Here is a 27,060-nt window from a genome sequence, read left to right as displayed (position 1 = left end):
TTTCAGACAGAGGGTGAAAAGAAGTGCTGCAGCACAGCCGGTATGAGAAAAGCTTTTTTTTTTAACATTAAAGCATGTAAACATGTTCTAGTAGAAACCCAAAATACAAGTATGCACCTGAAAATAAGCATAATAGGTCCTCTTTAAAAAGGATTTAGGAGCACATGGGATTTTCAACTATAGATGTCAGATGTTGTCATGTATTTATCAAGAACTTACTGTGTGAGATAACCTCATCAAGCATCCATAAAGTAAAAGGCTCAGTGAATAAACATGACCCACCACTCTCTAACTTTCACAAGGTTTTTTCTATCAGATGGTTTTAGGCTGTATGAAACGGATTGTTGTAACTTGCCCACTAAATGTATTGTATGCTTGTTATACGGTATAGTGTTGCTCCAAAAAGTTACAAGATGTTGTCGCATCCACACGGGAGTATTTATATTGTACATTCATATTGTGTTGCATGTACATACAGTAAATACCCTGTTCTCAATTCTGGATTAAATCTTTCTATGAAACCCAAGTTTGCTTTATGACTGTACATTTCTTTATTCTGTTCAACATTGTTTGTTTGAGGTTTACTAACTTATACTTTAGAAAATACCATATTTACTCTCATACAGATACAGAAATGCACAAGAGAAATATAAATAACCATAACACCAAAACATGCAACATTACAACCAACATTTCAGAAATAATCTATCTTTAATAATGTATTGTTTTAATACAAAGCAACACATTCTGTCTACCTTAAAATACCTGCTTTTGTCTGACACATTTCCAATACATTTTAGGTGTAAATTCTATTGTAGCAGGTATTAATCTGTCTGTACAACACTGCCGCCATGTGGAGAATGAGATAGTGATGGAAGGTAACTAAATACATTTACTCAAGTACTGTACATGAGGTATTTTTACTTGTATTATATGCTAATTTATACTATAGGAAATATTGTATTTTTCCACTAGACTTATTTTCCAGCTGTTGTTACTAGTTAGGCTACTTTTCAGAGTATGATTTCTCAAACAAAACATGCTTTTTTGTTCATTTTATAAAATGCAATGCATACATACAACTTCCAAACACTATTACATTGTGGCATTATATAAGAAAAGATCTGAATACTTCTGCTACCACTCAAATTAGAGGCATAATAATGAGACTGTGAGTAAACTCATTGTGTGAATGTATTCAGTGTAATTATGACTTTGTGTAGAATTAGTTTAGTTTACTCTGAGATATTTCACTTCAAGAAAAACAGCATTACCACACTTTAAAAATACTCAACACTCATTACAAGTCATGCTTTCATAATTTAATTTAAAATGATTTACTGATAATTATAATTAGTAGTGTAATAAGGTGTAAGTAGCGTTTTAAGGTTTTAGCTGATTGAGGTTGAGCTAATCTTAACTTCTTTATACTGTATATGCTTCTGTTACTGGGTAGTTTAATCTATAGCCTAACAAATCATCATATTTTATAAGGTGCTCATTTTGTATGTAAACTTTAGATTTTCCATGTGGTTGTCGATAAAAAAGTAAACGTAGTTGAGCAGATTGAAGTATATGGAATTAATCAAGTTAAGAATTGCAGCCTACTTAAACCTGCAGTAAGCAGAAAGTTTTTGGCATCATTGTGCAAAAATTCCATAGTAACCTTTCAGCATGTTGTAATTCAAGTGTTCTGAGAGAAATTTAGACTTTTGCACCTCCTCATGGCTCTGATTTCAGGCTTTAAAAAATCCAGCTCGTGATGGGAAATTTTGGCCAATCACAGGTCATTTCAAAGAGAGAGAGCGTTCCTATTGGCTGTTCATTAAACGGAGGCAGCTGTCAATCACTCGTGAATTCAGATCAAACAGTCAAACTAGGCAGCGCTGATCAAATATGAATCAATATTCTGTTACTGTAATACCCATTTCTCTCCTTGAAATGTTTTCAGAAACATCTTGTAGTGTACTGTTTAGCTGTAAAATTAGAAAGTTTGCTCCGGCTGGTGGGCGGTGCTTGGTATTTCCTCAACTGATCTCAACATGGCTGCCGGGTCACAAACTTTCTCATTTTACAGCTAAACAGTACACTACAAGATGTTTCTGAAAACATTTGAGGCAAGAAATAGGCATTACAGTAACAGAATATTAATTCTGATATTTGGTCAGCGCTGCCTAGTTTGACCGTTTGATCCGAGTTCACGAGTGATTGACAGCTGCTCAGAGACGGCAAGGCTCCAGCTCGGCTCCGATTGGTTGTTTTCCTCCAGTCTGTGAAATCGTGACACTGAAGGACACAGAGGCACATGTTTTGTTTTTTTTTTAGATTACCTGTCTCATGCACTACTGTCAGGATATTTGTCTAATTATCTTTTGATATGTTTAGATATATTTTCTTTTTTTCTGTACTGTTTTTTGTATTTCATTGTTTTTATTGGATTGTTTTCCACTGTTTGGTCAGGTTTTTCTGCATATTTTGTGTACTTCTTGTTGTTGTTTAACTTTTGTTGTATTTTTAAAATTATGTTAGTTTAGATCTTTCTTCCTTTTTTTGTTATTGTTTTTTTCTCTCCTGAGGTTGGGGGGATGTCCTTTGTATAAGCCTGTGGCTTCTTGACCTGTCCTGACACTTTTTTTTTTTTTTTTCATTGACTGGATTTTGTACAGTTTTATATATGTGCAAATAAATAAAATAATAAAAATAAAAATAGATATAGTAACCGTTTTATAAAAATAACTTTTTTTAAAATCATATTTGCTTCAATTTATACCCACTGCAGCTTTAATTAAGAACAGTACCTGAGTAAATTAGTTACTTGGGTACCAGTAACAAAAAATTATTTATAAACCCACACTTAAAACGAGTCTAAGAACTAGTTGATGTTTACATCACTGAGTTAATTATTGTTTTTCTCCCCCTCCCCATCACCACCACTATACTCCACCCTACTAGATTAATGAGCGGCAGTGACGTCATCGCTGCAGCAGGACAGGGCTGTGTCCTTTTCAGCTACAACCGACCGAGTTGACACGCATCACACATCAACTACAGAGCAGCAGCACAGCATCACAACACATCACTGCTTTCCTTATTTCACTTTATAACAACGGACAGAGCCGTCTGGAACAACATGGGCAACGTGCAGGTAAGAAAACATGGATTTCTTAACAACTTAATAACCAAAAATAACATCAGCTCAATGTAACTGCAATGGGTGGATTTACTAAATCAGCCACTTTTACAGCTCTGAAAAGTCGAGTTGGCAGTGATGCAATAGGATAAAAGACTATAAATCAACAGGAACAAGATCTCTAAAGTGTCATTTAAGATTATTATATGTTTATAATGGTAAACTAGACCTTGTGTGTTAATAATAGAGTACTGAGAAGCAGAAGTTGCGCAGTTAATGTAGAGCAGAGGGAGCAGAGTCCTGCCAGGCCGAAGAGGAGGCAGCAGCAGCAGGGAGGAATTTCTGTGAAACGCTGATCAATAAGGCCGCATTGTGTTAAACTGGGGGCCGGGAGAGGAGAGGAAGAGGAGAGGAGAGGAAGAGCAGAGGGAGAGGAGAGACTGTAGACTACTGCTGCTGCTGCCTCATGACTCAGCGATCACACACTGCAGGCTGCGCCCTTTTCCTGCGGGAGAAACCAGCCTGGATGTACTGTAATATGATGAAACCTCCACTACTTCTCTCTTTCATCTGTCTGAGTGGAGGGCATTATGATTGTAGCTTCATACTGGCAGTTTTTGTTATACAATTATACATTTTACCAGTTTTATTCTGCATGAGGCCTACTTTCAAGTTGCTTTGAATGAACAGTATATCAGTCATTTTTACAATTCATTAACTTTTATTTAACCAGGTTTAGACCCATTGAGATTAAAATCTCTTTTTTGCAAGAGCGACCTGGCCAAGAATGGCAGCAGTACAAACAGTTTCACACACACACATTAAAAAACAATACCTACCTCTAAAACTACCTCTCTCTTTCATCTGTTTGAGTGGAGAGCTTTATGATTTTAGCTTCATACTGGTAGTTTTTTGTTATACAATTATACATTTTACATCAGTTTTATCCTGCATTAGGTCTACTTGCAAGTTGCTTTGAATGTACAGTTTATCAGTATCTTTTTCAAGAGCGACCTGGCCTAGAATGGCAAACAGTACAAACAGTTTCATACACACACATTAACAAAAACAATAGATCAGCTCAAAGATGTCATTCTGTAAACGTGCAGGGATGCCATATAATCCTATTTCAATCAAAACAAGTATCGATAGAGTCTGTTTCTATAGATTTCACCATGCCTTTAAATCCATTTAGAGTGACTAGGGTCCTGGCGTTTAAGTTCATTTTGCACTCTATTCCATGCAGATGGTGCAGAAAACATAAAGGCCTTCTTTTCCCCAACTCAGTCCGAACTCTGGGAACAGTCATAAGCATAGTGTCCTGACACCGTAACCCTTAATTGCCATTCTTTCTGGTTAGAAAGACAGATAAATAAATAACAGGGGAGTCTACCCAGAATGACCTTTTAGATAACAACATACCAATGGCTAAGCTGACGTATTGACAGAGCCGGCCAATTTACTTTGGAGTAAATATACAGTGATGAGTGAGGGCTCTACAGTTTGTAACAAACCTTAAAGCGCCATGATATACAGTATCCAACATATGGATGACATAATAGGCATAATAGGATCCTGTGTAGTTTTTATATGTTTGTTTGATTCATATATTTTCATTGATTCTGACATTTTTTTATTCTCCAGCCCACCTTAGTACCATATGAAGACTTTGATGTCACAGCTGACATCAAGGCGATCAGAAAAGCATGTAAAGGTTTTGGTAAGTGAACAGTATAAGAGTTTTTGGTACCACTTCATTTTACAGGTCTGCAATTTCATGGAAGTAACCTGTTTGAAATGTCTTTGGAATTACTGCTAAATTTACCCCAATATTTACCTCAAAATTGATAAAAAATTACTTTATTATAAACATTATTTAATAATTATATTCTGCTATTTCTCCAAATTTATTTAATACATTTACAGGAAAAGAATACAAAGTTAATTGATATGCTTTATTTCCATGTCTGCTTCTCAAGCCTAAGGGCCATATTTTAACCATTATATGCTATTCAGCATATAATTATTAAATAATGCTTGTAATAAAGTAATTTTCGATACATTTTGAGGTAAATATTGGGGTAATTTGGCAGTAATTCTAAAGAAATTTCAAATAGGTTACTTGCTAATTATATTACAAGCACTTTTAGTGGACGTAATCAAAGTTGAACAAAAATAATATCATTATAATTTTTAAGTTTAATAGAAGATTAAAGTTTGCAGACTGATACCAGACACCATGCAGAGCATTTTATGGCAATACGTCACTGGGAGATGCTACTGTATATACCAGCAGTATTGTGTTATTAACATATTGGCAATACTTCCTCCTTATTTAGTCAGTTCTGTTTTATTTACAACTGTCATTGCAGCTACAGGAGTTACCCAGCTGATCAAATGAAATGTCACAATTATGTAAATAAACAAGTAATTATGACAGAACTTCTATGTTTTAAGTGACCTCATCATGCACATTACTGTCAGTGCACTATATTACATGAGGTTAATTGTGAATAGAACATTAAAAAGGTCTCATATTGTAAAAAGTGCGATTTTCAGTTTTTTTTACATTATAAAGCAGGTTTATGTGCTATATGAATACTGTTAAACTATTAAAATGCTCAATATATGGAGAAATACACACAGCCTGTTTTCAGAAATGTGCGTTTGAAACAAGCCGTTAGGATTTCTTTCCATTTGTGATGTCACAAATATACAATATTTAGACCATTACACGGTTTTAAACAAACATTCTAAATGTGTCCCAGTTCATATCCTGTTGCAGTGGATGTAAATAACATCAGCTGACAGGAAGTAAACATGGACCCAAACTGTTGCCTAGCAATGCAATTCCGTTGCAATTCTGTTGAAATGCACTAAAACGGAGCGTTTCAGGTATTTTCAGGCAGACAGTACGAGGAAAATAAAGTGTTTTTTGAACATTACAGCATGTAAACAGGTTCTAGTAGAAACACAAAATACAAGTATGAACCTGAAAATGAGCACGATATGAGACCTTTAACATAATTTTCAACTCATAAAAACAGCAATTTTACCCCATTTTAACAGAAACATGTCCGCCTGGCAGCAGCTATTTTAATGAAAGGCCTGTCCAGGTTGAGTGACGAGACTCCTAGACTGCCTTGAGTGTCTAGTAATAGTGAAATATTGCTATGATGGTTTCATTGTATTTGAAGGATGTCAACCCTAATGTGTGTGAGTGCTGCGGTCTATTCTCCAGGCACTGATGAAGAGGCCATTACTCACATCCTCGCCAATCGCTCTGCAGCTCAGCGAGTGGAGATCAAGCAGGCCTACTTCGAGAAGTACGATGACGTAAGTACCTGGCTACACTTCCTCTCCCCCTCTTTCTCTTGCATGCGCCCACACATGTACATGCAGTTAATTCTGTTTCTGCTCAGGAGTTGGAGGAGGTCCTGAAGAAGGAGCTGACAGGTAGTTTTGAGAATGCCATTGTGGCCATGCTCGAGGCTCCTAATATTTACTTCGCCAAGGAGCTGAGGAAGGCCATGAAGGGGGCGGGCACGGATGAAGACGTGCTGGTAGAGATCCTGTGCACAGCCACCAATCAGGTATGTTTCTATTTGCACTGTTTTTTTAACTGCAGGTTATACATAATAAAATAAAATTCTTAGGATTATCAGTGACATGCTTTATTTACTGGGGAGTCTGTCCTCTCTAAGATCAAATTATGATATCGGCTCCATTTTAGGGTTAGGGTTAGGGAAAGCCGCTAAAACATCCCACTGAGCTCAACTGTAGAGTTTGGGGGATAATTACCTTTGCCAAGGAGGTTATATTTTCAGTTTGGTTTGTCTGTTTGTCAGCAGGATTACAGAAAAACTACGGGCCCAATTTTCATGAAACTTGGTGGAAGGGTGTAGCATGGACCAAGGATGAGCACATTAAAACTTGGAGCGGATCACGGGGCGGATACACAATTCTTTTTTCACTTTTGTTATCAAATTTGTAAGATTTTCTGGCCTCATTTGGCCTTGGGCGGAGGTCTGCTTACTCCCAAGAGCCCTTCTAGTTCTCTGTGGGTTTGTCCCTACAAGTGACCCCTTTCATATTACAGATCCATTTCAAAATATAGATAAGAGCAGCTTTAATATCAGCAGCTGACTGAATCTCATCTTTCTTTAACTTCTAACAGGACATCATGAGCTACAAGGACACTTATGCCCAGGGTGAGTTTTTTTCCACGCCGAGTATAGACAGTTAACAAACTGATGTCCCTCTCATACTGGAAAGAGTGATAATGTAACCAGCATGTGGAACAGATACATACCAAGTTTTATATTTGTCATAATGTGGTGGGTGTGTCGGTTTTAGGAGTGAATCACTGGAGTTATGAGCCATGTTTTCCTCACTCGCTCGACACAAATACAGCCACGTTTTATCCTTGTCTGGGTCAAATTTCCCTTATTGCAAAACATCTTATAGCAATGTTCTGTTTAGACTTAAATCTACTTTATATATGTTGATGTTGTACAGAATACCAAAGTTTTTGCCTCTTACCTTACAGTGCTTGAGCGTGACTTAGAGGCAGACATTGAGGGTGACACCAGCGGAGACGTGAGGAACCTGCTGACGTCACTGCTGCAGGTAAAGTCTCATTATTTTAGCCGTGAACAATACTTCTAGCATTGATAGGTACAAAGGGAGTAGCAGTACACAAAGAAAAAAAGAGTCACCACGTTTTCAAGCACAATTAGGTGGAAGTGTTGAGTCTGAATGGAAGCCATAAAGAGAAGAAGAATACCACTTTTCTTCCTTTGATGATGGCTCGCAGAATTGTTCTCCGTTCGCCCACTGGGATATTTGTCACACATCACATGATCGGCATGCGTCCGCCTCCATGCCAGCTTTTCCAGCGCTCCCACCCATTTGTGCTTCCCCTCGCTCTCTTCCTTCCCGCAGAAAGGAAAAGACAAACACAGTGTGACTCATGTTTTACAACGACGTCTACCCAGAAGAGGCCTTCAAGTATTCCCCTCTGATGTGTAACAGATGATTGTTATCCCATTAAATGCCTTAGATTATTTCTGTAATCCATCTTTTTGACCTTTCCTCCACTCGATAAATCTTTTACCTCGCTCTCTCAACGTGCATCGCCTCCCTTATCCGCCGTCTTAAACCTGTCTGCCCCTCCATATCTCTGAATCCTCTTCTTCTCTCTCTCTCTCTCTCTATATACAGGCGAGCAGAGACGAGGGCTATGAAGTGGATGAGGGTTTAGCCGAACAGGATGCCGCATCTTTGGTTGAGGTACAGTCCCAGACGCTGCATAATTCCTTTATACAACACCAGTATTTGCGAGGTAATGTGATCCTAGATTTAGATGTTTAAGCATGAGAGCCCAGGGTGACTGGCAAATCTCACAAGTACAGATTTTAATATCTCAAAGCTTGTTTTTGTGGGTAATGCTGTACTGTGGTTTTTTGTTACAGTACAGGATTGTGGGATATTTTTGGGGAAATTCACAACTAAGGTGTTAAGTTTTAAAGTTTCACGCTAACACCGTACAAATATAAATGTGTGCAGAGACAGCAATGTGGCAAAGTCGGCGAGGAAATCAGCAGGTTCCTCACATCTCACATGTTATGATGAGGTTTTATTTCTCATAAGAATAATCCTGTGTCAGTTCTTTTAGCCACGCTGTCTCTAGGGATGGCAACCCTTACCAAGGAGAAGTTTATTCAAGTGTGCTATTAGTATACTTCTTTTAAACTTAAAATAAGAGAGTACACTTTCAGTTTGTATGTACTTATCAGAGATATACTTAACTAAAGTATACATATGTATACTTGACTCATACTGACAAGTATACAGAAAAGTCTGATTTCCCCGTTACAACCATGCTTTTAAACATATTTTTTAAAAAGGTAGCCTACCAAATCAAACACCAAACCACGGCTGGCCTCAGCTGCTCTCTCAGGTGTGTTTCAGTGCAGGAAGTAAAGCTCAGGTGAGCTCCCCTCAGCCTTTATATAGACTCTGCCCCTTGCCTGAGTCCCTCCTGGGTCCTAGTGCTAGTAGTCTCCCTTCCTAATGAGGTTTCACAGTCATTCCTACATGCCTCTTCATATGAGAATGAGCCACAGTAATACCTTTTTTAAAATTGATTATGGTTTAATACAAGTTGAGTCTTATTTTTGTAGCAATAGCCCCACTTTTTATATTTTTCATGACAACATGCTCACCGTGTTCCTGTCAGATGGGGTTCAATACTACTCACCAATGTTGGTGTATTATTTCCTCTTTTTGTGCCTTCCAGGCAGGAGAAGGCCGGTTTGGCACAGATGAGTCCACCTTCACCTTCATCCTGACGCACAGAAACTACATGCAGCTTCAGGCCACCTTTAAGATGTATGAGTCGGTAAGGACTGCACTAAAAAACTTCCATCTGGCTTCTCATCACTGTTGATATTGTAAGTTCTCATGTTAACTTCTTGTCTTGCAGCTCTCAGGAACAGATATTTTGGACACCATTAGCTCTGAAGCAACGGGAACTCTGAAGGACTGCTACATTACTCTGGGTACTGTAACAGGATTGTTCACAAGCCATGAAATATCAAATCAAATATCAGTTATTGTAATAACACCTGCTGCCTTTGTGTGTGTGTGTTTTATAGTCAGGTGTGCTAAGAACCCGCAACTGTATTTTGCTCGACGCCTTAATGCCGCCATGAAGGGAGCGGGCACTGACGAAGACACGCTCATTCGCGTCATTGTGGGCCGCTCTGAGGTAAGTCGTATGTCGAGGACCATATAAACGTTCAATTCAGAGACAAAAGTAACCATTGAAAAAGGGATTTTGTGGTGACAGCAGTGTTGTGTTGTTAACCCCACAGATTGACCTGGAGACAGTGAAGGACATGTACCTGGAGAAATACGATGTTACCCTGAAAGATGCTCTGGATTCAGAGTGCGGCGGAGACTTCAAACGCCTCCTCATCGAGATCCTGCACTAAAGCGTCTCACCTTCTTCCTACGGGCCTTATTTAACCAACGTGACACAGTGTCTCATCTCTCCATCCTTCCTCCTCTTCTTTCAGCCGATTAGACTGTTGTCAGGCTATTAAATAGGCGTTATCAGTCGCTATAAGCCCCATAGATGTGGGTCAATACGGGCCTACTGCACCCAATATTATCATGTATTCACATGGTAGATCATCGAAAGAAGGCATAAATGAAGATAACAGTGACCTCTAGCGACAGTAGTTATTATGACAGGAGCAGAAGCAGTAGTCAGGCGCTATAGTATAGACAGTGTGAAACCCCATAAGGGGTATAGGTTGGAGACGATGGATGGGACACAGAACACAATGTTTTCACCCAAGAGACCGGAGTTCACATCCCATGTGAAACTGACAATGTGTCTTTGTGTTCATAGTTATTTTAACCAAAAACACAATGTTTTTCCCCAAACTTAACTAAGTGTTTTTTGTGCCTAAACCTTAAGAAGTTGTAGTTTTGTTTCCTAAACCTAAAGAATCCTTTTTGTTTCTGTTCAAAACGTGACGTTTCATTCAATTTTACACGTTAGAACGTGTTGCTATACAGTTTCACTTTGACTTTCACAACATAGTAGGCGTCGTAGGCCCCTAATGACCCAGATCTATGGTGCTTATAGCGACTGATAAAGCCTATTTCATGGCCTGATAACAGTCGTATCGGCTGCTTCTTTGTACTCCGTTTCTTACTCACTCACCTCGTGGATGTCTTTCTGACAGTCAGTTCTCTTTACAGCATGGACCAAAAACCAACTCATTATGATATTATACAATGTTTTACACATGGCAAACTTACATTCATAGTCTTTAAATACAGTTTTGCCAAGACCATTACACCAGAGGTGCATTGAATGTTTGTTATCCCCTTTGACAATATTATGGCAGCGTTGTGGAACTTGTGCAGCCGAGCATCATGTTAATGTATTTATCCAAATAAAATAGTGTTAGTCCAGTTCTTTATTCACAATCAGCAGCTTTACAGTCTTTTTATATTTCAGATGTAGTTCACCATTTCATCTCAGAGCTGTAAACATTAAGTGGCTGCTTCTGCTGCATAAACATAAACGATGTGGCCTCTTCTTTGTCACCTCACTCTCATCATCCATTAACTCAACTACTATTTGCCTCAAAGATGCCTTTCATAAGACGATAGCGATGCAATTTCCTTTTTCGCTGCAACACTTAAGTGCCGAATTATCACGTTTGATCTCTGACACACTAGAGAATTAATTATAAATGAGTATATTATTACCCTGATATCAAAAGCCTGAAGTCTTTTTAAGTACGCAGTGTTGGGTTTTTGTAGTCGCGTCCCTCAAATGTTACGTGGGATTTTTAACTCAGACGGTTTGAAGTCTTATTTTTAGTCAGAGCTAACATGCTGCCGCTCACATTCACACACTTTATTAGACAGATTCATGTTCTCATTAAATTTACAACATTTAAAATTTACTACAGTTATAGTCATACATAATAATTGTGTAAAACTTTGAGATGATTGTGCATTTAAGATCATTAGATGGAAAAAAAAGACATGCTCTGTACCCCTTGTAGTACAATCTGATAATAGACACTCAGTCTGCATCCATGTATGGAATTATATCTAAACTAATTCTATTTAAACTCAATATTACAGTAATGTATATGACTAAGATATACAGTTGTATTGTCATATAGCAAATTAATACACTAAATTATATGAAAGAAGTCATTGTAACCTGTTGTAGTGGCATAAAAAATGTGGTATACATACAATATGCAGTAATAATAAATTTTAACTCCACCCAAAATGTTGTATTCTCTTCATATCCTGCAGAGGGCAGTGTTGCACAACAATATATGAATATTGTATATTGTGCTTTTCAGGAAGAAATGACATGATAGTTGATGAAATCATATTGAAATCAATTGTATAATATTCTGTATAAATGTACTGTTTAATGAACATTATGGTATTAGTTATGAGAGTTTTGCTCTGATGTTAAATATGGAGATTTATTGGGTTGTTTACCATAATGTTTATGTTGGTGACCTATGATCCAAAGCCATAAGAAAAGTAGTTTTTTTACATCATCCAGCCCAAAACATTTTGACTTACTACAGAGCACAGAAACAGTGGGATATCTCTGGGATACTTAAAAGCGGATAGAGGAGAAGAAAAGCTCAAAACAAGTGAGAACTGCTTCCAGATGCACTGACACTGCGAGCAGCCGATTTCTCACTTTGTTTCCCACAGATTTATTCTTCTCTTTCTCCCACTCCTCCCTCTGTATCTCTCTTTCCCTTCATATTCCTTGATGTAATGGTTGTTTTGGTATCAAGGGCAAAGTTTCTGCACATTTTTGCTACCTGTATATCCACAGTCTGGGCACCATATGTGGCCCAGTATAGTCCCACCGTCCACCTCATGCTACACTCTGGCAGCCTGCCTATCTCTCTGGTTGAGACGGCGGCTCTGTGCACCACACATGAAAAGGTGTGGAGTATAGATACCATGCAGTGTATGGACACATTATGATGTGTCAGACTCCCTTTGGAGAAACATTTATCTCAAATATATAGTTGTCGTTTTGTAGTTTTTGGAAGGAAATCAACCCTGTTACAACATGTTCCTAATTAATGACACAAATAAGGGATTGTAGGAAAATTATTAGTGTAGGAAGGGGGGTTGAATCTTATGTTTCCCGAATAAAAAAAATACAATACCCTAAGAAAAACAACAATACCCTTATAAAAAAAAAATGCAATACCCCTAATAAGAAAAAAAAACTGCAATACCCTTAGAAAAAATGGCAATAACATTAGAAAAAACGGCAAAAACCCTGATAAGAAAAAACTGCAATACCCTTAGTAAAAATGCAATACCCCTAATAAAAAAAAATGCAATAACATTAGAAAAAATGGCAAAACCCCTTATAAGAAAAATTGCAATACCCTTGGGAAAAACGGCAATACTCTTAGAAGAAATGCAATACAACTAATAAGAAAAAACGGCAATACCCTTAGAAAAACTGCAATACCCTTAGGAAAAAAATGCAATACCCGTAATAAGAAAAAACTGCAATAGCCTTAGAAAGAAATGCAATACTCCGAATAAGAAAACAAAATGCAATATCCTTAGGAAAAACGACAATACCCCTAATAAGACAAAAACTGCAATACCCCTATAAAAAATAAACGCAATACCCTCCCCCTGATATCTCAAAATAACATAGCCTACAACTCAATACAATATTAATAATAACCAAAAGTGGTTAAGCATAAAGAATTTAAGATGTGCTATATTCTCAACATTTAACCATAATATGTTAATGAATAAACATTTTATAAAAATATTTTTTTTCTTTATATAATTAATCTGAAAGTGAAACTGAATCTAGGCACTTTAAAAGACACTTTCCTGCTCTCTCTCTCTCTCTCTCTCTCTCTCTCTCTCTCTCTCTCTCTGAAAAAAAAGTCAGACTCCCCTCCCTTCAGCAAAAAGAAAAAAATACTGTAAATAACATTCCCCCTTTTCTGACCCTCCTCATCCCCTAATAACTTCCATACAGTCTCCGTACAGTAACATGATGCAAGACTTCACCGATTAGTGGATTAAATTGTCATTCTCCTTTTAGAATATATCACATTAGACGTTATAATTTAGTTTTATGGCATTAAATTAAATTTCTTTTGCATTTTGGAAGTTGTGGAAATTGACCTAAACACTAACATCTGTTTTTTGAACATACGTGCTTACAAACAAACCTATATATGCACTGCCTAAAGACACACCCATACCAACTCAACACACTCATACGCTTGTCTCTCCCTCCATCTGTGCTCTATTATCCAGAGTGCTAATGTGTAAGGGCAACTAGTGCTGCCAGACGGAGCTCCTCTCTCTGTACTGTGGGGCTCTGACCTTTTTCCTTCAACGTTTATCATTGTCAGACCACCATAACTCACCCAGCCACTCATCCATCAGCCTGGAGGTGGTTTCAATTTGTCTCAAGATATGCTTTCGTTCTTTCGCCTGCTTACTGTCTTCCGTCTCGTTTCTGACAAAGGTTGTGAACAAGATTTAAGCTTAGTTCATAATGGTGCTGCTCATGCTTTATTCATAGTAACAGTCTGGTCAAGCAACCTCGAACTAGAGAGAATTAGACGACTGAAGTGGGAAATGATCATGTCGGCACTCTTTTCATCCCAGAGACTCCAGCACCTTCAAGACACAAACCCGCATATTAATGGCACTAATCCCCTAACAGTCATGATTTATTGAATAATCTATAGCACACACTAACCCGGGGGTCATAACTTCAAAGGCTGTAACAATAACATCAACTGGTCTACTGGTTTTCATAGAACATATGCCCCGGATCGTAATATGCTTTTTGATCTTGTGCCAAAGCAGAGCAGCGGTTCACTGGGAGTGAGATGGGGTTGTCGGTGGGCGTGCGTAGGAAGACCATTAGGAGGTTAACTACCCAGCTAATATAATTTCAACTGTTTAAATTCACAATAAAGGACCTCTGTTCTTTGATGTGTAATAGGAAACACCTGGCAGCTTCTGCCAAGAGCAAACATGAATCAATTCAGTCTCCACGTTTCTAACTGTGAGGAAAAGCTCCTGATGGGATTAGTACATGCAAGATTATGTTCAAAATCACATAGTGCTACTAACATACTATTCATACTTAGATGTAAAATTGAGGATTTTGTGTACGAGATAAATGCCCGGATGTTTAGGCCTACAAGATTAGCACAAGTTTACTGGACATACTCAACCGCCCCAAAATGTGTTGCGGCTCTTCAGACTGTCCAGTTGCGGACTGCCAGGCAGTTTAAATAATTAACTAAATAAATAAAATGTTTCCGAATGATGGCGAGTGACGTTATTGCCTTGTTTCCACACATTTTTGATGTGTGTCCGTACGATTTTGTGTCCTGCAGCCTCCAGTGTTCAACGCAAGGACATGCATCTCCTTACAGATGGATAGAAACGCCACCGCAGATATGGGAGAGAAGTAAAAAAAAATTTCCGCCGTCCAGTCTAGACGAGTCACATTTATACATTTTTTTCTAAGTGAAAAGTTTGACGGCATGCTAACATTGGTAGCATGCTAGCTGTGTAACATAGGCTATAGAGTGCATGCAGTGGTTCATATGTCTTTTAACAAAATATTTCACATAACTGCTAAATATGCCGTCAAACTATTCACTTGGAAATTCTTTTTTATAAATAGAGCTGTATTACATTCATCAATCAGTTGTTTTTTAGCTATTCCAAAGGAAGTTAGCATTTCCTAGCATTTGCAAACTTCCTGGGGTGCATCCGATCTGTCCGTAACCTGCCGCAAAAGTTACAATTTTCAATGTGCAATGAAAAAAATTAGGAGTTTCGCAAACACATTGGACATCGCGGAGGTTTAGAAATGAATGAAATTCCGGTTGGCTTGCATGCATACACAGAGCTATGTGGAAACGAGACGTTAAGGTACATCACATTCAGGAAAATATAGGAGCATACAGGAAATCCCATTCGCCTCCCGTTCACTTCCATTCTATGCGAGCAAAGGGACGAACAAAAACATTCGCTTTCCGTGGCGAAGCAAATTAGCATCTTTGCATCTTTGCTCGAGTTCAACTTTGGTGAACTTTAAGGCGAATATCGCCTCGGCAGGCGATGGTCACTTGCCTGACTGCACTCCATGTGTCACCAAGCAGAGTCCTTACACAGAGGCAGCAGCAAAAAAATCCGGCAAAACAATTTTATCTTTATTGGATTTAATATAAAACATCAAATATACACTTAATTACAGTTTAGTTTGAGTAAACAGTAATTATATCTTAAGGTGTTTACATTTTTAGATAGCATGCCGTCTCTCCAGGACAGTTTCATGTCAACATATGGGCCTTATAGTGAAACACATGACTCTCTTTAAGTCCATAATATGCAGAAAGTGGTCATTAAACAAGGCATGCAGTAGATATTCACATTAGAAAATGGCGGCTAACATGAAACACATGCTCTTAAAAAACACAATCCTGAATGAAGCCAGCGGCAGCGAACCGCTTATGGTGACAGCAGAAAATGCTGTAGTCACATTGGGGATGAGCAGAAGGTCCTTTGGCATCAACAAAATAACTGAATTAAATAAAAGACAGAAGTGCAGCACATGGAATTTCTGAACATGAAAAAAGCAGAAAACTCAAGCGTGAGAAAATAGTTTTGAGCCGGTAGAAATCATTACACAATCGCTTACTAATTGCCTACTTGCATATAAATACAATGACTGATGCATAATGCAACCCTTTTTTAAATAAAAGTCATATCTGAGCTTTTTTTTAAACAAATATATATATTTTTAAAAGTCATATTAGCTGTAGGCTACTCACTACGAGATTAAGCAGCTTAATGGAATAGCTCAAAGTTTGGTAAATATGCTTATTCACCTTCTTTCTGAAAGTTAGACAATAAGAATCGCTCTCACATCTGTCCATTAAACTACAGCCAGGAGACCGTTAGCTTAGCACAAAGGCTGGGGGCAAAGGGAAGCATCTAGCCAGGCATAAAACCTCAACTTTTCTATTTTTACAGATTAAGCTAGCAAGATGTAACGTGTTTATTGGTGAGTTTTACTTCTAATAGCTGTATTTTGTTACTTTTGGACTGAGCCAAACTAGCCGTTTCCCCGTTTCTAATCGTTATGCTAAACTAACAGGCTGCTGTCTGTAGCTTCATATTCAACAGACAGATATGAGAGTGGTATTAATAATATCATCTAAGGGCCTTTGCACACCAAGTCAGTATTTTTCATCCAAAATTGTCGCACGTTTAAAAATAAATACGACCTCACATTGTGTCAATCACCGACTCCGAAACTTTCGTCCGACATTAAAGTTTTTGGAACAAGTTTGATTTTCTGCGTTTTATTTTAATCTGTCAAAAGCCATAAGAGGGTTGTTTGACCACTCAGAGCCACCGTCCATGCAGACGTCATCATCCAAAATGTCATCTGATAAAATGATTCACTTCGTCTACCAGCACAAAGGACTTTACGATAAAGAAATAAAAGAATAAAGAGATGCAGAATTTAAAGACAGATGGTGACAAATGATTGTAGAAGAGCTTGGAATCGAGGATAGTCGCAAAACAAACAAAAGCTTCTTGCTAATGTCATTCATTCATTAGCCCCGTTTGGGACTACCCATCGCACCCACATAAGTAATTATATTGTTTTGTACTGCGAATTTTCACAATGAATAGAATAATAAAACAGTGTGCAAGGTTTCTGTGCGTAACAACTTTTATCAGATGGTGCATAGGAAAAAAATGGACTTGGTGTGCAAAGATCTTAACTCCCAGCAAGAAAGCAAATAAGCGTCTCTCCCAAAATGTCAAATTATTCCTCTAAAATCAAACCAATGAAACTAGTCCATCCTATAAATGGCTTAACATCTGGTCTATTTGACTGGAAACCATATAAAAACAACATGGTCAAGTTTCTTATGTTATGCTGCCACCCAGAGGATTGACACTCCACTTCCTGTTTGGTAGCTGATCTGGTTGACTCTTCCGCGTACACAGTCCAGTGTGAAGAACACCGCTGTGCCGTTATGAACCTGGAAGGACGCCCGCAGGCTAACACTGGCCCAGTGGCTTCCCTCAGGCATCTGACCACCCACCTGCTGGGCCAGAGGGACGGGCCGCGCTCCCTCGGCCTCCCGACCTCCTCCTGACCCCTCCGGATCACTTCGCCTTAGAAGAGTCACCTTGACCAGGTTGCAGGAATGAATGAGTTTGAGATCCAGAGCCAAGCTGGCCGTGCCGCTCTCCCTGAAGACAAAATCTCGTCTCTGATCGGTGAATCCCTTCCCCAGCAGCCCCATCTGGGACACCTGAGCACTGGTCTGGCGGAAGAACAACGGCTTGTTTCGAACTGCTCCCGAGGGAAGGCCGTTGTGAGACACGGAGGCAGACAGAGAGGAAGACAGAGCGGTGGGGACCCAAACCAAGCTGAGGATGCTGATGCCCGTCTCATCGCCAAAGAAACGTACGTTGCACTGAGCAGGAGAGAGGATCTCAAAGCCCAGCGTGTCCCCGGAGCCAACTTTAGCCGCTCCAGACAGAGATAAGGATGTGTCTCGATAGTGGACGCCTGGTTTGAAGGTACGGCACAGCTCCATGCCGGTTCCGTTATGGTTGATGTATGCCAGCAGCTGGAAGCCCTCGCTCACACACGCCTGGCCCATGGAGTACAACGCCTGCTGAAATACAAAACGCACGGTGCCACTTTCTGCAAAACGGATCCCACGGCCATCGTGAGTCAGCCCCACCACGTAAGGGTCGGAGGTGGAGGTGGTGCGGAACACCGGGCGATAGTTTGTGTGGTAGTGTGCAGACACCGTGGCCTGTGCCGTCATGGCAACAGCCCCGGTGTCATGAGAGAGCCAGAAGAGGCTGAGCGGAGCTGCTGCAGGGTTGTACAGCTGCAGACCTTCACTGCTTTGGTTACAGTGGTGGCTGGCGCTCCGGAGCAAGAGGGAGATCATGTGATCCGGGGCGACTTCTGCCACCCCGCTGATGCTGACGCTCTGGAGCGACCTCCCCTCCCGCTGCTCGATCCTAACGCCGCTGAGGTCGCGACCTTCTGAGCCGTCCGTGCTGTTAATACGCAGACACAACTGGATGAAGCTGCGACAGCCGTGGCTCACCGAGAGGTTCTCATCCAGCCAGACCAGACCGTGCTGCCTGAGCAACAGGCGGCCGTCCTCGGCGGACAGGAGGCTCGCGTCGCCTCTTCCCTCGATGTAGAGCTGCACGCTAGGGAAGGCGTGAGCCAGGACTTTACCTTTTGTGCCAGTCAGGCTCACGTCTCCCGCCCAGGCCAGAGAGAGGGCGCTGTCGCCAGCAGCAGCAGCAGGGCCGGTGCAGACGGTGTCCGCGGTGAAGGTACAAGGTGAAGTCACGGGTTCTCCGTCGCACTCGTAACAGGCCTGACACTCGTCCATGTCCGAGTTGAAGAAGTAGCCGTGGCCGCACAATCCTGAGTTGACTTCTCGCTCCGTCATGCCCTGGCACCTGAATCCACCTGGCGATCGGGAGACAAAGAGCTGAGAGTTCAAAACTTATCCCAAAAAGTATTGCCTCTAAATAAGTTAAGTTAAGTTCAACAAATGCAAGAGAGGAAAAATGTGCTAATGTTTTAGAGACATTAGAGTTGTAATCAAATGCAGGCAATGTTGACAAAAGTTCTGAGTAATTCATGTCACCTGGAGTATTGAGACACCTCTGTCGATCTCCACACAGATCACCTATTTCAAGGCATTCATCTCTGTCCTGTAATGACGAACAAATCAACACTTTGAATCAATCTTAAAGCAGCTAGGATATGATTCATATTTAAAGGTACAGTGTGTAGAATTTGGCGGCATCTAGCAGTGAGGTTGCAGATTGCAACCATCTGAAACTTCTCCCGTGTGCCAAGCGTGTAGGAGAACTACGGTGGCCGACGCAAAAACGCGAAAACGCGAATGGCTATTTCCATTTCTGCCAATAGAAATGTTACACACTGTTCCTTTAAAGTCACCCTACTGTGTTTCATAACATCTTTTATCTCATTGTTTTGGTTTTCTGGCCACAACTTCATTGTTTTGCTTCACTCTAACCCCCCTCATAACTTCGTATTTGGAAGCAGCAGACAGCTTTTTCAGCAACAAAATCCACAAACCCAAACTCTTACTCAGCACCAAACTGCAAATACACAAAGTTTCCTGCTTGATTGTTTCTTTAGTTTTTTTCTGTCTCTCATGACAATTCTTAGATATTATTCAGTGATACAACAAAGGGAACATCTGCTATAACTCAGGGACCCACCAACACGAGCTTTGTTTTGTCTCTGTTTTGAGCTAAAGGTTTGTCATATTGTATGAGCCTGGTTTATGTCCACGAGTTCAACTAGTGTAGTGCTAACCTGGCAGATTCTGTCTGCGTGGACTGAACACTGAGCAACCAGGAAGAAGCCTGCAGGACAGATGGTACACTTCTCACAGCGAGGGTGACCGCTGCTGAAGCCGCAGTACTCCTCAGGACCGCAGCTCCCACAGGTCAACAGGGAGCGCCCCACCTGACGGCATCAAACACGGCATTGAACATCACAGTCAGGTCAGAACATCATATAAAGACGGCTAATCAGAGTAGCGAACCAGATGTCATATATTGCAAATATATTGTGTACTTGTACAATCCATTTAATATATGCTAGTTGAAGTAGGACAAGACACAGTTTATTACTTTACTTAAAGAGGACCTATTGTGCTTATTTCCAGGTGCATACTTGTAATTTGGGTTTCTACTAGAACATGTTTACATGCTTTAATGTTCAAAAAACGCTTTACTTTTCTCAGACCAGACTCAGCTCCAGCTCCTCTCTAACTAGTTTTCTTTGAGGGCGTGCCAAACTAGCCACTAGGCAGGTAATATGCACATGTGTTACTTGATGACATCACCACGTTACGGAAGAAAAGGCGGGACTTCAAGCGAGGCGTTTCAGGCAGCTCAGGAGCAGAGTTTCTGTAGGGGAGAGTTACTCCCTTTGACGTGGACTTTGGGCTTTGTAACTTTGCAGACCTTTTACATGCACAAAAACTATATAATACACTAAAGGAAAAGCACAAATGCATAATAGGTCCTCTTTAATATATGCTAATTGAAAAAAACAGACATCTATTCCAGCAAAATAATGGCTGGCATAAATGTAAAGTCAGTTTTGTACATTCCTTTAGATACTTTTTATCTCTTACATCTTCTCTGAAGATGGTAACATCTGGTATCATATTGACTGTCAGGTTGCTTTTTAAACACACCCTTCATTCCTGATTCAACGTGCAGCTCACCTCCATCACGCTGGCCTCCATGTCAACCTTGTGCAGAGAGAGAGCCTGCTGTGCTTGGTGGGCTCTGACCTGCCCGCTCATGGTTTCCATGTGGCTGTCTAGCTCCCCCTGGATGTTCTGGAGAGACGTCTGTTTGATGCTGTCCATCATTATGTTGTACTGGGCTTTAACCTGGAAGTAGAAAAAAATTAAATATAAAAATAATACGAGTTCAGTGTGATCATGGTTATAATCATCATGACTTATGATATGAATAAACAAACAAACTACAACATTTGTGATTATTCCATGCAGCCCCTATTAGTCTTCTCTACGTAGAATTACAATAACAATTTGATTGCGGGACAGATCATTCCCTTCCTCTGATCCCCATGTGGAAAAGATCCACACCAGGGAGGTCAGTATCTAACACAATAAAACTCCTGTATGTGTTTTCCATCCACCTCATCTAAATAAATGTTTAATGCTTCTCTGAAACCGCCAACATCTCCCTCATCATCAATCACAGCAGCCTTACTTGCTCCATCTGTTCATACATCCTCGTCTGTTGCTCCAGTATCTCTCTCTGCTGGTTGACCAGCGTCCCCTGCTGCTCACTGAGGAGCCTCTGCAGCTCCTTGACCTCGTCCTGCTGGCCCCTGAGGGCCTCAACCAGCTTCTCCTGGCTCTTGGACAGCTGCAGCTGCAGCACAAGAGCGTCCTCTGAGGGGAGCTCATTGGTCCCTGTGGCAAAGAAAGACAACTTTTACATATAGGTGATTGTTTTCTCACTGTGAAAACTGCAGGTTAAATAAGATTCCTTTCCATTTGGTGGCTGATCACTGACAGGCTGATATATACTGACCTGGTTTCTTGTCACATGTCAACTGTTAGACAAGACAAAGTTTATTACTTTACTTAAAGAGGACCTATTGTGCTTATTTCCAGGTGCATACTTGTAATTTGGGTTTCTACTAGAAGATGTTTACATGCTTTAATGTTCAAAAAACGCTTTACTTTTCTCAGACCAGACTCAGCTCCAGCTCCGCTATAACTAGTTTTCTTTGAGGGCGTGCCAAACTAGCCGCTAGGCAGGTAATATGCACATGTGTTACTTGATGACATCACCATGTTACAGAAGAAAAGGTGGGACTTCAAGCAAGGCGTTTCAGGCAGTTCAGGAGCAGTGTTTCTGTCGGGGGAGAGTAACTTCCTTTGACGTGGACTTTGGGCTTTGTAACTTTGCAGACCTTTTACATGCACAAAAAACTATATAACACACTAAAGGAAAAGCACAAATGCATAATAGGTCCTCTTTAATATATGCTAGTTGAAAAAAACAGACATCTATTCCTGCAAAATAATGGCGTGCATAAATAAAAAGCCAGTTTTGTATATTCCTTTAGATACAAATAACTTTGATTACAGTACCATTGCTTACAAATTAGTTAGGTCTCTAAAGATGGAAACATCTGGTATCATCTGGTTGACATGGCAATAAAAGTATTTATTGATTGATTGATTGATATATTGATTGTTTTCTCACTGATAAAGCTGCAGTTTAAATAAGATTCCTTTCCATTTGGTGGCTGATCACTTCACTGTAAATAATTGCTGTTAATTTACAGCAGGATTTCAACTGTATTAACCTGTTATTATAATGAACTATAATGCATTCTTAAAAACAGCACTTTACTGCTGATCAACTGTCTAAAGTATCATCAGTAACAGTTTCATGCAGTATTTTTTTAATTCTGGGACCTGATCTGCACATGTGAGGCTTGTACATTGTACATGATTGTAAAATCAGTGAATTAGTTTTATTGTTCTTCACTCACATGTTGTTCTGGTTTGCATTCTGTGCTTGTAGCCAGCTTTAGACAGACATTTTGGGGAAAGTGTCAACAAGTCTATTATAGCCTTTTTCCTAACAAGTGCCTTTAATTGTATTTAGTGTGACTATTCCTATGACTGTAACCTGCTAAGTCTATTCATCTAGGTAAAAAATTATGTTTATTAAAATGTATGTAAAAACCTAAATAGGGCATTAAAACAAATCAGTAAGATAATGTAAAAGAAAGGTGAAAAACAGCTATATAATGTATCTTTAAACAGTAAATTAACTGTAAAATACTGTGAAATTAATTTAAAAAACTGTATTTTTAATTAACAGTACAAAGCTGTAAATTTCAGCGACAGTATAATAATGTTAATTTTGCAGTAACATAAAGGCAACCCTGCTGCCAGTTCTTTATGTTATTTTACTGGGAGATTCTTAACATTGTGACTGATATATACTGACCTGGTTTCATGTCACATGTCAGCTGTATCCACGCGCCACGTTCCGACCCAAAGTCTGGCAGCTCATCCAAGAACTGCGCCGCTCTGTCGGTCACATGAACCGGTGATGAGTCGTCTCCAGCATGCATACTGCAACCGTCTCCAACACATGGCTTACTGGGCTTCTGGCGCATCCTGTGGGGAAGTTTACATTCAATCCCTTTGCAGTCCCTTTGCGCTGCAGTGTCATCACTCGTTGCACGCTGATGATGATGATGAGAGCCTGTAGTCGGACAGGTTCCACCGGCGCAGCCTGGATGGAACACCTCCGCAGTGATGGTCCGAGGGTTCGTCCTCCTGGTGCCATCTGTGCCATCTGGCTGCGTAAAACCTCCATGCTGGGGCTGGATGATGGTGTATGGAGCTAATGGTGCACTCTGGGCTTGGTGGTGACTGAAATGAGCATCCTGTTGGTAACTTGGATAGACTTGTGCTTGTCTGGATTGTGCAGAGTGGTGGAACTGTCGTCTGGAAGCTGCTGCTGTCTCCTTTGTGCGCTCCTGGCAGTGCGCTCCGACGCACGGTCCTCTCCAGTCCTGACCAGAAGAGAAGCAGCGCGCTCCTCTGCACACCTCAGACACGCTCTCAACAACTCCACTTAGCAGCAAACATGTTACACAGAGTAAAAAAAATATGGTGCAGACACGTGCCATGTTGCAAATGCTGAAAGGTAGTGATGGCGAGCTGAAGCTGCATGAAGCATTGAAGGTTTCCAGCAAATTGGGTTCATTTCTGGAGGCTTCATGTGGCACACTAAACCACCTGGTGGTCAAAGAGTGTAAAACAGGCAGATGTGATCTTAACCATGTGATAAGATAAAATAAGATATTCCTTTATTAGTCCCACAGTGGGGAAATTTGCAGTGTACAGCAGCAAAGGGGATAGGGCAAAAAAAACAAGATGCATCAGCTAACACAGTAAAAAAAAGAGCTATACAAAGAAGGGCTGTAGACCAATGAGATTTCACTGTGATGACGTAGTAGTGCTTCAGAAAAAAAAAATGTCAGTTAAAATAATATAAATTGAAAAAAATAATAATAAAATGAAATAAAAAAATAAAATAAGATATTCCTTTATTAGTCCCACAGTGGGGATATTTGCAGTGTACAGCAGCAAAGGGGATAGTGCAGAAAAACAAGATGCATCATCTAACACAGTAAAAAATAAGGAGCTAAACAAAGTGTACCAAAAATATGAACCATTTAAATAAAGGAAGTATAAAAATAGGAGCAGTATATACAGTATTGACAATAAACAGACTATTAACAAAATTGCACAAGTGGAAAATGATATTGCACAGTGAGAATGAAATGAAATTCCACCTGAAAATATCAGGTTATTGTCAGTTTTTGGTGTGTAAGTGTAAGTGGTCTACTGGGACCACAGATCTGTGATATGCTGTATTTTGCACCAGTAAAGGCTGTTGGGAATGACTATAAACAATGAAAATATATATATATACACATTACCATGTAACCCATTTATATTTATATAATTTATAATATAATGTCTATTTTCTAGTAAGTATATTATGAGTATAAAACATACATGTATAATTAACTGTAATTGTTTTATGAGTAATGCATCTTATGTGTGTAAACCAATCCTTTGGTCAATAATTGTATTGTAGTGTAGTGTAATATAATATAATAATGGCAGGAGCACTACTGGCACTACTACTACTACTAATAATAATAATAATAATAATAATAATACAAATTATACAAATTGTCAATATTTGTGTGTTTTGAATATGGAATGCACCCAGTAATATGTGTAATTTGATTGTGATGTGTAATTTGATTGTAATGTGATTTTATTTTGTATTAATAATCTGAATCTGTAAAGTAACTAAAGTTGGCAGATAAATGTAGTGGAGTGAAAAAGTCTAATATTTCCCTCTGAGATGTAGTTGAGTAGAAAGTAGAAAGTAGCAGAACATGGAAATACTCAAGTAAAGTACCTCAAAATTGTATCTAAGTACTTAGTTACATTCCACCACTGAGTATATTTTATACTGTTGTGTTTTTTTAAAAGCATTATTTACTCTTCCTGTTGGAATAAAATAATTGTTAATTATTTAACTGCAAAGTAGTAATGTGTTTTTGATACCGTCACTTTTTTTTTGCATTAAATCATATCAGGATGTTTGCTGAACTTGATTGGATGTGGCACCACAGCTCCACCAAGAAACTGTCTTCAAGAGGGAAAAAAAACCTTAAATTAGTAATTGTCCATACATTTAAGTGCCAACTGATCTTGAACAAGTGGTTGCACAGACATTCAGGTTTCTGCCCCCTTTGCCCCTTCTGGAGATAGCTCTGTCTAGGCCACATGTGGCGCTCACTGCTCCTAATTGGCAACAGGCTTTTTGCTCCTAGTCTTAAATTAACCCGTAGCTTTCCCGGACATACCAACTCCAGAGAGTCACTCCTATTCCGATTGAAGCTGTGCATGTGGTAGATATTTGGACGATTCTAATGTTGTTTTTGTTCTCACACTTCGATGGGTCATTCATGAGCAGTTTTGTATGCACAGTTCCTAGAAGTTAACTGGGAAGCTCCATATGGTCCAGTGGAATGTCAGACATTTACTTTATAGGCTTTTTCACTTGTAACTATATTATTCAAAGGGAAAATAGCTCTTTATTTCTATTTTCTTTGCCATCTATGTTGATGATAGGATCAGCCCTGTGGGTGTTTAACAAGCCCTGTCAGAATTAAAATATCAGCTTTATATGGCACCAAAGCTTTGATGTCTTCTGTAGTACTAGATTAGGGTGCAGTGGTGGGACTCTGTGATATTCTGGAGCCAAAAGTGCCTCTCCTGTAAAATGTAAACTTTATTACTCTCATTTCCCTTCCCTAACCCCACGTGGCTTTGATTAAAGCTTTAACCCACATTAAAAACACATAAATGTTTCCCCTTCTTCTCATTTTCGGGGCAAAAATGGAAGTCAGACATAAACACAAACACACACACTGAATATATGCAATTCAGTATGTAAATCCTCCACCTCTCAGAAGTAGTTTATTATAAATAATCTGCTTATAAACACTCACATGAGGAATATATTGAGTCAGGAACTTTGGGTTTTCTTAAAAACTTTGATGATGCACACACATGTACATACGCAGCAGGTGATTGCAGGGTGACACTTAGACATGGTTACTAATTTACTCACTTAAGCTAAAGTGAGACCACACATGATGCTGAGAGCAGCTACTGACATTAACTCTGCTTAAGAAGAGACCCGACAAACTGACGTCCACAACCACTTCAAGAACTTCTGAGGCTGTTAATATCTGCATGGGACTTCATGCATCTCTTTCATTGTCTGCACTATTCATAGTGATGCTATTATCATCAGTGTCTTGCTCTAGCTGCAGCCACATCATACACCTAGTTGCTAGTTTATTAGGTACACCAAGGTAAAACTAAACATCCTACAATAAATCCTCCCTTCATGAAGGTTACAACGTTCAGCTTTGTTGAAACTGTTTTCATTCAACTTTACGATCATTTTGAAACGCTGCAGTTTGTGGTGCATTATACAGAGAGCTGTTTCCGTTATTCTGCCTTCCCTCAATGAATAATAGAAACACCTGTCAATTTAACGCTATAGAAGTCAATAGGTGGGTCATCCCTCAGCTCCATGTTGGTTGGGTTGCTTAGGTTTAGGCATGAGGA

General features: G+C 39.6%; 2 protein-coding genes across 3 annotated transcripts; one reads left to right on the top strand and one right to left on the bottom strand.

Moving 5' to 3' along the window:
* Positions 1-2,987: 2,987 nt before the first annotated feature.
* anxa13l (annexin A13, like) lies at positions 2,988-10,637 on the top strand. Of its 2 annotated transcripts, none has more exons than XM_037787249.1 (11): positions 2,988-3,145; positions 4,775-4,850; positions 6,372-6,466; positions 6,556-6,723; positions 7,308-7,341; positions 7,680-7,759; positions 8,354-8,422; positions 9,432-9,533; positions 9,618-9,693; positions 9,790-9,902; positions 10,009-10,637. In XM_037787249.1, the coding sequence occupies exons 1-11, from the start codon at positions 3,131-3,133 to the stop codon at positions 10,126-10,128; spliced, it is 948 nt and encodes a 315-aa protein (XP_037643177.1). In that variant the 5' UTR covers positions 2,988-3,130; the 3' UTR covers positions 10,129-10,637. The 2 variants fall into 2 exon arrangements, with proteins under 2 accessions (XP_037643177.1, XP_037643176.1); XM_037787248.1 differs by having other exon boundaries at positions 6,553-6,723.
* A 5,272-nt stretch (positions 10,638-15,909) lies between these two features.
* On the bottom strand, positions 15,910-24,338 carry si:ch211-252f13.5. The gene is made up of 6 exons (XM_037786239.1): positions 23,333-24,338; positions 21,569-21,774; positions 21,052-21,222; positions 20,130-20,282; positions 19,429-19,495; positions 15,910-19,247 (listed from the first exon to the last, which is right to left on the bottom strand). The coding sequence occupies exons 1-6, from the start codon at positions 24,021-24,023 to the stop codon at positions 17,668-17,670; spliced, it is 2,868 nt and encodes a 955-aa protein (XP_037642167.1). The 5' UTR covers positions 24,024-24,338; the 3' UTR covers positions 15,910-17,667.
* Between the last annotated feature and the right edge of the window lie 2,722 nt (positions 24,339-27,060).

This window comes from Sebastes umbrosus, chromosome 12 (assembly GCF_015220745.1).
Source record: "Sebastes umbrosus isolate fSebUmb1 chromosome 12, fSebUmb1.pri, whole genome shotgun sequence".
NCBI classification, from domain to species: Eukaryota; Metazoa; Chordata; class Actinopteri; order Perciformes; family Sebastidae; genus Sebastes; species Sebastes umbrosus.
This window is presented reverse-complemented; position numbering and strand designations above follow the sequence as displayed.

What these genes read in the sequence shown, in the direction of transcription:
- anxa13l (XM_037787248.1), top strand. An exon ending in ATGCCGCATCTTTGGTTGAG is followed by an intron (nt 8,423 to 9,431) that starts GTACAGTCCCAG and finishes TGTGCCTTCCAG; the next exon opens with GCAGGAGAAGGCCGGTTTGG. An exon ending in TCATTGTGGGCCGCTCTGAG is followed by an intron (nt 9,903 to 10,008) that starts GTAAGTCGTATG and finishes TTAACCCCACAG; the next exon opens with ATTGACCTGGAGACAGTGAA.
- si:ch211-252f13.5 (XM_037786239.1), bottom strand. Translation starts at nt 24,023, where the DNA reads ATGGCACGTGTCTGCACCATATTTTTTTTACTCTGTGTAACATGTTTG. An exon ending in TGGAGGCCAGCGTGATGGAG is followed by an intron (nt 20,283 to 21,051) that starts GTGAGCTGCACG and finishes TGATGCCGTCAG; the next exon opens with GTGGGGCGCTCCCTGTTGAC. An exon ending in ACGCAGACAGAATCTGCCAG is followed by an intron (nt 19,496 to 20,129) that starts GTTAGCACTACA and finishes TCGTCATTACAG; the next exon opens with GACAGAGATGAATGCCTTGA.